This window comes from Melozone crissalis, unplaced genomic scaffold, assembly GCF_028551555.1.
Source record: "Melozone crissalis strain CALT ecotype California unplaced genomic scaffold, PUWL_Pcris_2 ptg000016l_1, whole genome shotgun sequence".
Classification (NCBI taxonomy): domain Eukaryota; kingdom Metazoa; phylum Chordata; class Aves; order Passeriformes; family Passerellidae; genus Melozone; species Melozone crissalis.
In genome coordinates this window covers 1,231,989-1,245,396 of record NW_026535794.1, presented here as the reverse complement: position 1 = coordinate 1,245,396, position 13,408 = coordinate 1,231,989, and the positions used below count along the sequence as shown (strand labels likewise).

The 13,408-nt window shown below is 46.1% G+C and overlaps 1 protein-coding gene across 2 annotated transcripts in view; it reads right to left on the bottom strand.

Annotated features, from left to right (window-relative positions):
- SETD2 (SET domain containing 2, histone lysine methyltransferase) overlaps positions 1–13,408 on the bottom strand; it is a 55,461-nt gene that overhangs the window by 41,567 nt on the left and 486 nt on the right. For both annotated transcript variants that reach the window (XM_054273149.1, XM_054273150.1), the window contains exon 2: positions 2,276–2,291. In XM_054273149.1, coding sequence (XP_054129124.1) covers positions 2,276–2,291 — 16 coding nt within the window. The remainder of the gene's footprint in view (positions 1–2,275; positions 2,292–13,408) is intronic.

Here is a 13,408-nt window from a genome sequence, read left to right as displayed (position 1 = left end):
ATCCTGGAGAAGATAAAAGTGGGAAAAGGGCTTTGCTGTCGACAGCCCCTACCTCCAAAAATCCAAATTGCATCAGAATCATGGAATTCCAGAATGGTTTGGGTTGAAGGGACTCTCAGGATTATCCTGCTTCAATCCTGCCACGGCAGGGACACCTCCACTATCCCAGGTTGCTCCAAGCCCTGTCCAACCTGGCCGTGGACACTTCCAGGGATCCAAGGGCAGCCACAGCTGCTCTGGAAATTACATTTTTTTGTGCTAACCCTAATTCCAATGGAAAGAGTCGTTTCCAAATTGTCCAGAGCCGGGTTTTGCTGCTGTAGCTGTGCCATGAGCACATTTCTGGCAGGAGCAGCAGTTTCCTGCAGCCCTCTGTGAATTATTAAGGATTTTGTTATCCTTTAACTCATGGAACAACATGGAGCTGCCCTGGATCAAGGCACCACAGTAAATGATTAAATGAGACATTGGTGGGTTGGAAATCCTGTGTTTTCAGCACCCTGGGATATCACATATCCCAAAAATTCCTCTTTTTCAACACATTGGGGGTTTCATTGTGAGCACCTGTTAATGGTCTACCCATGACTCATCCTGGTGACCCAATCCAGCATCTGGATCTGGATCTGCAGCAGCAAATTCCCTTCACTCTGGGAAAACTGGAAGCAAAACCCAAAAGCATTCCCTTGAAATCCATGTTTTTTATGAGGGGTCATTTCAGGGACAATTTTAAAGGATTTTCATGGCTAAAAGGGAACCCAAAACATTGACTTTGGAAAAAAGGAGAATCTCCAGCTCTGGAATGGGCTCCTCTCACCACAACTCACAACCATCTCCACAAAGCCCTGCTGGAATTGAAATCCCTGTTTTCCAGAGAATCCACACATCACAAGGGTGGATTAATCCACATTAACTCATGGAAGAATGAAGGACAAAATGAACACTACTGAGATCACCCTCCTGTAGGAGTTCAGCCTCCTGAAGAGTGAGGGAACAGCATTTTGGGGGATTCCTGGATCAGTTGTTATCCTTACAACTAGAAATTCCCAATTTTTTTTACTCCAACCTGGGACAAGAGAAGGGAGCAGGTCCCTCTCCAACCATACCCTGAAAGATCTCCACAGGTCTGAACCCAAATTCTTATCAGAGATAGGAATTTTTAATCATATCAACTATAAATAATAAATCAAGAAATATATAGGTAAAAATACTGGAAATTCAGGGAATCAGCATTTCAGAGTTTTCCTTCTTGCTACAACTTTGGTGCCATTATTTTAAGTGTCAATGTTTTGATCAAAATCCTTCTAATTTCAAGCACAACAGCTCTGAAATAATGGGAATAAGGGGGTTTGGATAGATCCACCTTTTCCCAAATATGGGATCTGCAGGCAAAAAAGAGCTGCCACATTTCCATTCCTCCCCTTCCCACAGCAAATTCAGCAGAGCTGACACAATCCGGGATATTTCCCCTCATGAGTTCACCCTTCCAGGGATTTTTTTCCTTAAATAACAGCAACTTGAACAAAACACAATTCCCAGAATTTGAAACACACTCCACAGGTGACTTGGTAAATGTAATAGGTGGGAATTAATGAAAAGCTCTCCAGGAAAAGAGGAATTCTCCTTCCTCTCCTGTTTTACAGAAAGGGAACGTTACCCAAAATGGAAAAAAAAAAAAAAGCACATCCAAAATGATTAACAGCCTTCATTCCAAAGCCAGGAGATTAAAATATATCCCAGGCCTCCAAGTTTTCTCTTTTCCCAACAAATTCATTGAGTCACAGGCAGCAAAACTCATTACTTTTACAAATTAAGTCTTTAAATAATCAGCACCAACCCACACCAAGCTGTGCCATCACCTCCCGTGCGCTTGTGGCACAAGTGGTACTGGAATTATCGCCACTTTTTCCCAAATTCAATGGGAATTATTGTCCTTCCTTCCCAAATTTAATAGGAATTACTGCCCTTCCTTCCCAAATGTAGTGAGAATTACTGCCCCTCATTCCTAAATTTAATGGGAATTACTGCCCTTCCTTCCCAAATTAAATGGGAATTTTTGCCCCTCATTCCCAAATTTATTGAGAATTATTGCTCCTATTCCCAAATTAAATGAGAATTATTGCCCTTTCTTCCCAAACTGAACCAGAGGGATCCCAGAAAAGCACCCATTTGTTTTATCCAGCCCCTCAGTGGCTCTGGATTCATGGAATGCCTCAGTCAAACCAACCCAAGCTGGGCTCACAGGAGATCCAGGAATGTTGGAATTGGCTTTACTCACCTCATTTTCTTCTTCTCTATTGCAATCCAGCCGGGGAAACATGGAAAAAAAAAACAGGAAAAGAAGGTGTGAACAGCAGGTAGGAACAAGAAATGGAACACTGGACATCTGGATTTGGGATGGGAAGGACTTGGGACACAGAGTGAGGGAAACATCAATGGCACCTGGACACAAACCCGGCCATGGCACAGTTGGGAGGCTCCAAAATTCCCTGGAAAATCCCACATGGATCAGGACAGAGCAAACCTTTTTGGAGAGAACTGCTGGCTTGGTGCTGTCTCCCGTTATTCCAACAAGCTGCAGGAATAAAAGCCTCAAAAATGCCACTGAAAAAGGTGGATTTGGGATTCCTTCCATTTGAATACTTCCTTGAAATACTTCCCATAACTGAAAGTTTCTGCCTCTCATTAAAGATATTAACGAAGGTCTGACTGCTGTGCATCTGCCCTGGCTATTTGCATAATTAATCCTTATTTTGGCAGCTTGAAAATGAATTAATTAGAATCATTCTCCTCCATGCTGAGCCAACAGGAAAGTTGGGTTTTCCCAGCTTTCCACTCTTCCCAAATTCTCTGCTCTGATCCCACAGTGAAGTTGTTTTTCCTCAGGGAAGGAGAAGGAACAGGAACACATCTCCCTCTCCTTGCTTTGCTCAATTCCTTGGAGAGTGTCAGGGAATTTTTTGGCCCTACCAACACACCTCAGCCAAGACATCAACAGTTCCTCTGTCAAGGATCTACCAGAGATCCCAAAACTCCTCTCCAGTGCTCCGACACAGCCCAGAGCTGGAATTCTCCTACATTTTACCAGCTTTTACTCAGCACTGTTGTGGTGACAAAGCCAAAGATTTCCCACAGAAAAGTTCACAGATTCCACCTCAAGCATCAGCTCAATGAGAAATACCCAATTCTGGAAGAAAAAGTCAAAATTTTCATTTCGGAGCAACGCGGACGCGGTGACGGCACAAGAACCACCCAGGTTCTCCCTGAAACCATCCCCAGCTGGGAACTGGGAGCAAATGGAAGTGCTGGGAAGAACTTTCCCCTCAGGAATATCCTCCTGCCCCTCCAAAAGCTCCTGTCCAACTGACCTAGCTCGTTAAAAGACCATAATTAATCCCAGAGCAGCACCAATGGGGTTTGATTCCATCAAGGAAACCCAAGGAAGGAGTTCTGATTCAATGGGATCAGGCAAGGCAGGAATTCCAAACCCCACAGGTTCAGGAGCTCTCCAGAGCGCCACTTCCCCTGGAATTAAGGCTCAAAAGGAGCTTTCAGTTTCAGGATCACCAAAAGAAGAGTTTGGGACTTTCAGGAAGCACCACGTGGTTTGGTTTGAGGTTTTGTGGGGTTTGGTGATTGCATTTGGTGATTGAAGGGTCTTTCCCAACCTTGGTGATTCCAGGGAGATTTTCCAGATATCCCAAACAGATGCAGCAGAGATTATGACCACCAAGTGGAAGTTGAGGGTTCTAAGGCAAAAATATCTCTTTTTATACACAAAAATCCATCTTAAATCAGCTGTATATCAGTAGAGAGGTAACTAAATTTTGAATTTATAGTTCATAACAAGGATAAATTAATGATAAGGAGAAAAGAGATCCTGGATCCTTCAAATCCCAGAAAAATCCCACAGGAAGAAGAGAGGAAACAGGTGATCCCCATCCATGGAAGTGTCCAAGGTTGGACAGGGTTTGGAGCACCCTGGGATAGTGGAAGGTGTCCCTGGGTGGGACAGGGTGATCCCATTCCAACCCAAACCATTTGGGATTCTGAGGTTCCATCAGCTAAAATAAAAGGTGCTGACCTTCCTAAAAGCAGGGTTATGAACCCCATTTCCTTCCCAGCCCCTTCCTTCTCCCCAAATAAAAAATAAACATAAAAATAGAATTCCAAACTTAGGGAAGGCGCTGCCGCTCCCTCAGGAACCTTGTGCCAAATTCCTCCCACGCTGGGATGAGGTTCCATAAAATCCCCTTGCTCCAAGCTTGGGATCCATCCCAACACATCACCCAGGGCTTCTCCAGCACCTTCCCAGCTCCGCAGGGTTGGAAGGATTCCCTCAGCTGCACCTTGCTCCCTGCAGGCACCAAAACCACAACTGGGATCAAAGTGAACACGGAATTCCTGCACTTTTGTGGCTCCTTCCTGGGAAAGTCAGGAGGAAAGAGTTGGTAAAACCCAAAATAAAACTGAACACCCTGAGAAGTGCTGAATAAATTTTAAAAATAACCTAAAGAACCACAAAATCAAGCAAAGAACAAAAAAATAATCCCACCAGCATGAAGCTTCACCACCTTTGATCTGTTTCCAGCAGCTTGATGCACTAATTTTGTTAAAAAACAAAAATTAAGCACCAATTAAATCCCAGGAAAAGCTTTTCTAAGGCTACAGAACCACATTTATACCAAAATTCTTTACATGAGTCACATTTCTATCAATTTTTTTTTATATGGACCCACATTTCAACCCAAATTATTTATCTGAGGCCACATTTCCACCAAAATTCCTTACATGGAATTTTCCTTACATGTATTTTGACCTTCCATCTATTTTGACCAAAACTTTTTATATTTAAACTTTATCAGCTCCTCTCCTGATGGAAACATCCCAGTTTTGTCACAGGAATGGTGATAAAAAGTAAAATTTTATTTAAATTCCAGAGTTCAGCAGCTCCAGCACTTCTTGGTGCTTCAACAGGTTGAGCTGAAAAGTTTTCTCTTTTTTAAGTGCAACCCACACAATAACTGGAATTTTATCCTGGTTTTCCTTATGCAAAAGGAGCAAAAAAAATGCCCTCAGGCTTCTAAAGTCTAAAAGACAAAACTTTAGGAGCCTCATCTCCCCTAAATCCTGAGGTTTTATTCTTTTCTCCCCTTTAAAAGAGGAAAATCTGGAAGCTTGGGGCTTTTCTTATCTGAGTATCAGCAGCCAGACAGCCCAGGGAGCTGAAAAGGCCCATTCCCAGCAGGAGTTCAGCTCAGGAATTCACAGAGATCCATCTGAAAGCCACCACAATGTCCAAAGAAAGGGAAGCTCAGCTCAGGAAATTGGGATTTAACCTGTTTTGTTCAAGCTGGGTTAGGCAGGAATATCCTGGATGCAGCTGCAATTCCATGGATCATCACCCTCACCCTCAGCAGGGCTAAGGGAACTGCGAGGCAACAACACCAAAGCAAATTTCAGGTGGAGATTTGGGATTCCAACAGGATCCTGGAGCCCAAAAGGAATTTTTTAATCATTTTTCCTGGCTGCTGATGGAGAGCTGCACCCATGGGAATGCAATTCCCTGGAAGTTGGGGAGGAAATTCCCTCTCTGCTGCTCTCATGAACAGAATCCCAGAATTCCAGCCCTAAAGCTCATCCCAGGAGCTCCCTGCACTAGCCCAGGCTGTTCCCAGCCCTTGGACACCTCCAGGGACGGAACATCCAGAGTTTCTCTGGGAAAACTGCTCCGGTGCCTCGCTCCCCCCACAGCCAGGAATTCCTCCCACACCTTTATTCCCATTTTCCCCTCCATTTCCATCCTCCAGACCGAAGGATTTGCTGGAACACTCCCAGGCCTGAAGTGCTTCTGCTCCGTTGTTTATGAATCCCTAAGGTGGGATAAAAACCAAGGACAGAAGTGCAGCTGTCCCTGTGTTTAATGGAAAATTGGGAGGAATTCCTGGGAAGGTTTTTGTGCAGAGCACTGGGATTTTAATATCCCAAAAACACCACGCTGCAAATGGAGAAGGGACAGCAGGAAAAGAAGTTGAGGAGGTAAAATGCAATCCTGCTCCTTCCCCAAAAAAACATGGAAAATGGAAAGGCAGAAGCACTCACGTGAGGAGGGAAAATCCCTGAAAAAAATCTTATTTATTTAAAGGAGGTGGAATCCAAGCTGAGGTCAAGGTACCTCCAAAAATCCCCAAATTCAGCTGTCCTGCTTCCCAAAATCCCCATTTCCTGGTTTAGACATTCCCAGTGAGGGTTTGGACCTGGAAGTTTGGAGCAAGGGAAGTGACACTGTTTGTCCTGTGCTGGAACAGGAAAGAACAGGGAGGATTGGATATTCCAGGGAAAGAGGAGACAAATATACTGAAAATAGGGATTTATCCCTTCATTTATAAAAATGAGGAGGGGCTGAGTGACTTCATTTATTAATTATGCCATAATTTATCTAGGATTTATTCCATAATGGAATTATGGAATAATTCTAGGATTTTAGAGGAGTCAAGATGTGCTCCAGGAAAAAAAAATCCAATAAAGAAAAAAAATCCAGTTTCTCTGCTCCTTCTCCCAAATGCCTGAAAATTCCAAAATTCCCCTCAAATCCTGCTTTTCCCTTTCTGCTCAGGGCGCACCTAAGGAAGAAATTCCACTTGAAATCCTGTCAGGAATCAGGAAAAACAAAGCTGCTCCCATGGAGGATGGGAAAGGGATTCACCTGGCACAGGGAGGGAGAGGAGGAGGATGGAAGGGTGAGGATGAGGATGGGGGTGGAAGTGGGACGGGACTGAAATAGAGGCACAAATAAATCCCCACTGGAATTCAAAGCACGGCTCTTGGAAAAGTTTCCCCTCCTCCTCTGGGAGATTCCAGCAGCAGCTTTGGGAGTCAGCAGCACCTTCCCATAAATCTCATGGCCATGGGGTGAATTCCCAGGCAATCCCTGCCCCAAATCCCCCCCCCGGGGCACAAAGAGCAGTCCAAGGAAAAATCCCACAAAAAGGGAAAAGGGAGATGGAAGTGCATTGTCCCAATTTAAATCCCAAAATCTGAGCACGTCCCTGAGTCCATCCAGGGTGCCTGGATCCACACACAAATAAAGCAGCTCAGCTCCTCCAGGGTGGCTTCGCATGGATCTCTCCCTGTGGGAGGGATGGACAGACAGGAACTGCACCAGGAACCCCCAAATCCACATTAAAACCCAGCTGTACAAAGAACCCCAAATCCACATTAAAACCCAGCTGCACCAAGAACCCCAAAATCCACATTAAAACCCAGCTGTACAAAGAACCCCAAATTCACATTAAAACCCAGCTGTAAAAAACCCCTAAAATCCACATTAAAACCCAGCTGCACCAAGAACCCCAAAATCCACATTAAAACCCAGCTGTAAAAAAACCCTAAAATTCACATTAAAACCCAACTGTACAAAGAACCCCAAAATTCACATTAAAACCCAGCTGTAAAAAACCCCTAAAATCCACATTAAAACCCAGCTGCACCAAGAACCCCAAAATCCACATTAAAACCCAGCTGTACAAAGAACCCCCAAATCCACATTACATCCAAAATTCCTTGGAAATTTCGGACACAGGTGTGGGGCACTCCTGGGACCAGAGCAGCCAAGGGCATAATTTCATTCCAGATTTTCTCCCCTTATTAACAATTCCTAATTCAAATTAAAACTGTCCTAAAGCCAAAATTAGGCCAGATTTAAAGCTCAGTTCCACCACCAAAACATTTCCCACTACCAGCACAAAGCCAGGACTGGAAATGCAGGAATTAGTGGGAATAGTAGGGGAAAAACCCCCAATTTTTATCGTTTTGCTCAAATCCCAAAATTATCTGTGCCCAGATAAAGTTCCAACGTTTAAGTTGCTTTTTTTAAGCTGCTCTTTGTAAATTCCTCAATTTAAGTTAAAACAGGTTTGAGCAGGAGAAAGATTTCAGGAGGGAGTCCTGGAACCTGAAAACTTGAGGAATTTCAGGATTTTAAAATAAAATAAATAATCAGGGAAAAAATCCCAGTTTACTTACAATTGTTGTGTTCCCAGCACCTGGACATGCAGAGGTGCTGAGGCTCCACCTGAGCTGAGCGAAGAATTTGGGATTAGTGCTAAAAATCAGGGAGAGAAGTGGTGGAGCAGCAGAGCAAGCACCTCCCTCAGAGGGGGAGGATTCAGGAATGGCCCCCAGCACCCAGCACTTGCTGCTTTTCTGGGAAATCCAGGGAAATCCAGGGAAATCCAGGATTTCCAGCCCTCCCTGACCTATCAGGTATCCCCCAGCCCAGCGGGATTTTCCCTGAATGGGGCAGCAAATTCCAATTGGGATTTTATGGAGCCTGAATGACATCACCCCCCCCAGGCACTGCACGGCACCTTTGTCTCCCAAAATGCCTGGAAAACAAGGAATTCTCTCTCTGGGACACAGATGGATGCTGGCACCCATTCCCAACATCCCCAAAAACAGAAGCCATCCTGTCCCCTCAACCCGAGATTCACACTGAGGCAAAAACATTAAATTTTAGTGTCAACACCTCCTATTTCACACAACGCCAAATATTCCCAAAATTCACCAGATCAAAGCCCCAAATATCCTGTTCTGAGCCCAAACTCATCCCAAATTTAATAGGAAGGCAATTCCCAATCATGAGGTGACCCTAAAATCCTGAGGAAAACCATGAAATTTTAGTGTCACGAACTCCTACTTCACACAACACCAAATATTCCCAAAATTCACCAGATCAAAGCCCCAAATATCCCGTTCTGAGCCCAAACTCATCCCAAATTTAACAGGATATTCCCAAAATCCACCAGATCAAAGGCCCAAATATCCTATTCTGAGCCCAAACTCATCCCAAATTTAACAGGATATTCCCAAAATCCAGCACATCAAAGGCCAAATATCCCGTTCTGAGCCCAAACTCATCCCAAGTTTAACAGGGAGGCAATTCCCAATCATGAGGTGACCCTAAAATCCTGAGGAAAACCATGAAATTTTAGTGCCACCAACTCCTACTTCACACAACACCAAATATTCCCAAAATTCACCAGATCAAAGGCCCAAATATCCCATTCTGAGCCCAAACTCACCCCAAATTTAACAGGATATTCCCAAAATTCACTAGATCAAAGGCCCAAATATCCCGTTCTGAGCCCAAACTCATCCCAAATTTAACAGGATATTCCCAAAATTCACCACATCAAAGGCTCAAATATCCCATTCTGAGCCCAAACTCATCCCAAATTTAACAGGGAGGCAATTCCCAATCACGAGGTGACCCTAAAATCCCATTCCAAAAGGGAGCAGCTGCAACCTGCAACCCAAAAAATATAAAACAGAACGTTGCAAGGCCCTGGCTGAGCTCAGAGTCACTCTTTGATGGAAATAAATAGAAGTAAATAGAAATAAATAGAAATAAATAGAAATAAATAGAAATTCTCAGAGGATTTATTTCTTACCTAATTATAGCTGAAATTTAATGTCCTGGGATTTTGCCCAGCAGGAGCAAGGACATCTTGGGAATTGCTCTCAATTCCACAGGAGAGAATAAATCCCTTTCATGCTCCCTTACACCAGAAATTTGCCATAAAATTCCAAACTGGGAATGGGTTGTGCAGGCAAACACCAAGCACCAGGCTCTGGAGATTTTCCCTGGTGGATTTCCAGCTGCAAAAAGCTGGAAATTGTAATTATTTCCTGCTACCTGAGAATGACACACTTTGGATTTCCAGCTGGAAAACTTCCACTGGTGCATTTCAAACAGGAAGGGAAAAACCGAATTACAAAGATGCTGGGGAAGCTGTAAAATCTTGGAGGAATCCAGAGGGAATCCACTGGAAATGAGGCTCCACAAGAAGCTCCAGCTCCTTCCTGATCCAGCCCCTTCCTCACATCAATATTTTGGGATCAAATTTTGACTCCTGGCTCATATTCTCCTGAATTTTAGGTCCAGCTCCACATCATTCCCAGGGATTGCAGCCTCTGGGGTGGATCCCAAAAAGCTGAAGCTCACAGGAGAGGTGAGGCTGCAGGGAGGAAGCATTTTTAGGGAAGTTTACCTCCAAAAAATGGGAAAAAAAATCAAGGAGAAAGAAAATAACCTGTTCTACCAACACTCCATCAACCAGAGCCACACTTGGATGTCCTCAAGACTTTTCCTGGAGTTCTAAAATTCTGGAAGGAAAAATGCCCATTAAAAACAGGTGTGGATAAATCTTCTCTTCCCTTCTAAATACCCAAACAAATCATATTTAAAATTCCCAGATCAGCAGATCTGAGAACAGGCTGCCCCAAGAAGCTCCAGCTGCCCCATTCCTGGAAATGTCCCAGGCCAGGATCCCAAATTCCCCATTCAGACTCCCAAAGCCAAACACGTAAAGTGAATTTTCCTTAAATAATCCAACTTTCCAGACACATTATAGCTGGAAAATCCATGGGTACGCTCAGGAAACGAGAGTCAAGTTTCTCCCTTTCCTCATCCCACAGCCCCTGGAATCATCATTAACCTCCACAACAAAGGGGAGGAGCATTCCAAGGGAAATGCAGGTGGAAAATTCAGCCTTTCCCTCCCCTCAGCATCTCCCATTGGATTGGAACGTGCTCCAGGATCCAAATGTGGGTGTTTAACCACAGCACATTCACCAGGAGCTTGTGCTGAGGGAACCAACCTCGTGGATGGTTTTCCTTAGGGAAAGGCAGAAAACAGAATCCAGATTCCCAGAAAATACCATCCCAAAGTGACACCAACATGGAACAGCCTGGCAGATTCTACAGCTCCAATGAACATCAAAAACAAATCCTTGGGAACAGCCACAACCAAAAACCTGGAGCTCCAGACTGTCTGAATGCACATGGGGTCACGTTAACAAAACCAAGCGAATATTCCATACCCTGATCCTAAATCCCAACCCTCCAAAGCACCCAGCAAGCCCCACCAGGATCACCAGGATGGCTGGAAAAGCTTCTTGCCACAAAAGGGAGCTGAATTCCTGCTGGGGAGGCCTCCAGAAGCAGATGGATAAATGGAGTTTCCATGATGACAGAAGGAACACAAATCCTCGGAATCCTTGACAGTCTGAATTCCTGACAGTCTGAATTCCTCTGACAATGTTGTCATGGAGGTGTCACTGGTCCAAGAGGTTCCTGCACCTTCAGGATGGGGAGGATCTTGGAATCTTCTTCCAGGAAACAGCAGCACCAAGAGTTGAAGTGGCTGCTGCTCACAGCAGGACACAAACATCCATCCATGCCCGTCAGGAACAGATCGTCCAGAGAAGTTTAGGCTGTCCCTGGATCCCTGGAAGTGTCCCAGGCCAGGCTGGACAGGGCTTGGAGCACCCTGGGACAGTGGGAGGCGTCACTGCCATGGCAGGGGTGGCACTGGATGGGCTTTGAGGTCCCTCCCAACCCAAACCAGTCTGGGATTCTAAGCAGGTCCACGCTGGCATGGGCAGCTCCACGGGGAAGCTCCATGTGGAATGTGGTGGCAGCTCTGAGCTCTGGGAATTGGGCTGTTCCAAATTTAAGCATCCAAAGAGTCCAGGAGACCTGGCTCTTTCTGCAGGACACTGAAGCTCCCAGGAATGCAAGCTCTGGTTGACAAGTGGACACGGAGAGCGACCCGTGAGGTAAAAGTGAGCCAGAGTTCCTTTCCACAGGGAAATTCCAGTCAAAGCCATCGACATGGACGCGCCATCGTCCAGCTCCCAGCTCAGCATCCACCTTCTCCAGCCAGCATGGAGCTCCAGCTCAGCAGCATCCCTGGAAGTGTCCAAGGCCAGGCTTGGAGCACCCTGGGACAGTGAAGTTGTCCCTGCCACGGCAAGGGTGGAATGAGATGATCCTTAGGGCCCCTTCCCACCCAAACCATCCAGTGAATAATTCCCAGGAAAAGTAAGGCTGAGCCTGAGGATTCACGGGGCTCTGATCAAACCTCTCCAAGCAGCACAATCCCAACGTTCTGAGGTACAAAAACAACTCATCCCAAAAAACCAACCCTGCACGTCCCTCCTGATCCCACCCCGCGGCGCGTACGGGATGGGGGAAGCCACAAACACCCCACAGCCAGCACGGCTCTGTTTGAATTCCACTCTTCCCAAACCCCAACAGATCCTCAGATGTTCCTAAAAACCTCCAGCCAATTATCCCAAACGATCCTTTTCTCCGGGGAAAAGCTCTGTGCTGGGAAAGCACATCCCAATTAAGGCGCGCCACCAACGAACGCGGCTCGGACGCAGAGGGAACGCCGGGATTTGAGGTGGGGATGGGGAAACGACAACCCTGAAAACACCAGGACACCTCCCAAAAACTTCCTGAGTCCCAACACGCAACACTCACCCCAAGGAAACCCCAAAATCAGGCCAATTAATCCATAATTCCACTAAAAAGTCGTTAGAGGAGCCGCTCCAGCTCCTTTCAACAGCCCAGGTTGGTGCCACTGGGTATTTTCAGATAACAAACAGCGACCTGAGACAACTTGGACACTTTTGGACACCAAATTGCAAGTGCCAGATCAATCCCGGGCACGAGGGTCCCTCCACAGGCTCCAAACAACAAAGGTAAAACACCTGAATTAGCCTAAAAGTTTTGGGATGAACAAGAGTCCTTTGGACCCAGAGGGTCTCCCGGGAAGGGATCATCCCACCAGAGTTGAGCTGAAGAAAACCAGGATTTACTTCCATCCTGGGAGCCACATCTGACAAAACACAACCTGCACTCCAAAGGAAATCCTCCATTCCTCACTAATTTTAGAAGGCTCAGCCACCAGCACCGTTTCAGCTGCAACAAGGGGAAGCTGTTCCTCAGCTGCTCCAGGTGGGCACAGGCAGAACTCACTCAAAAAAGGTTTGCTCTGTTGTCCCTGCTCAAAAAAACCACCATGTTTAGCTGTGCCTCCAATCCGGCCGTCGCTTGGGGGGTGCTCCGTGCCAGATGTCTCCTCCTTCCACCCCAGAGCTGGCAAAGTTTATGGAGCCCCTGAATCCTTCGCCAAGGAAGTCTAAAAATGTAAAAATAGCGTTGAGAACCAGCGGGAAACGGGTGTGGGGGAAGAAACCCAGCAGGGACGGAGTGACTTCTCAGGAGAGGCGATAAAGCCGGAGGCCCTGGCGGGACCAGGGGAGTGGGTTGGTGAAATTCCCCATCCAAAGGAGAACCAGAGTTCCCGGCCATTAGGCTGCTCCCCCTTGCCTGGCTCCTTCCTCCTGGCAGAAAATGGGGTCAGGGCAAGGGCCGCCCGAGGGGAGAGAATTTCAGGGGTAAAAGCAAGAGGAGGCTCGGTAACTAGGAAAAACGGCATTAATAACAATAATAATAATAAAGAAGGTACAGAAAAATGGCCCCGCGGGGAGGCCGGGACACGTCCGCACGCTCCGCCCGGCTCCCCCCGCGCACCCCAGGCAGGGACGGGACAGGGAAA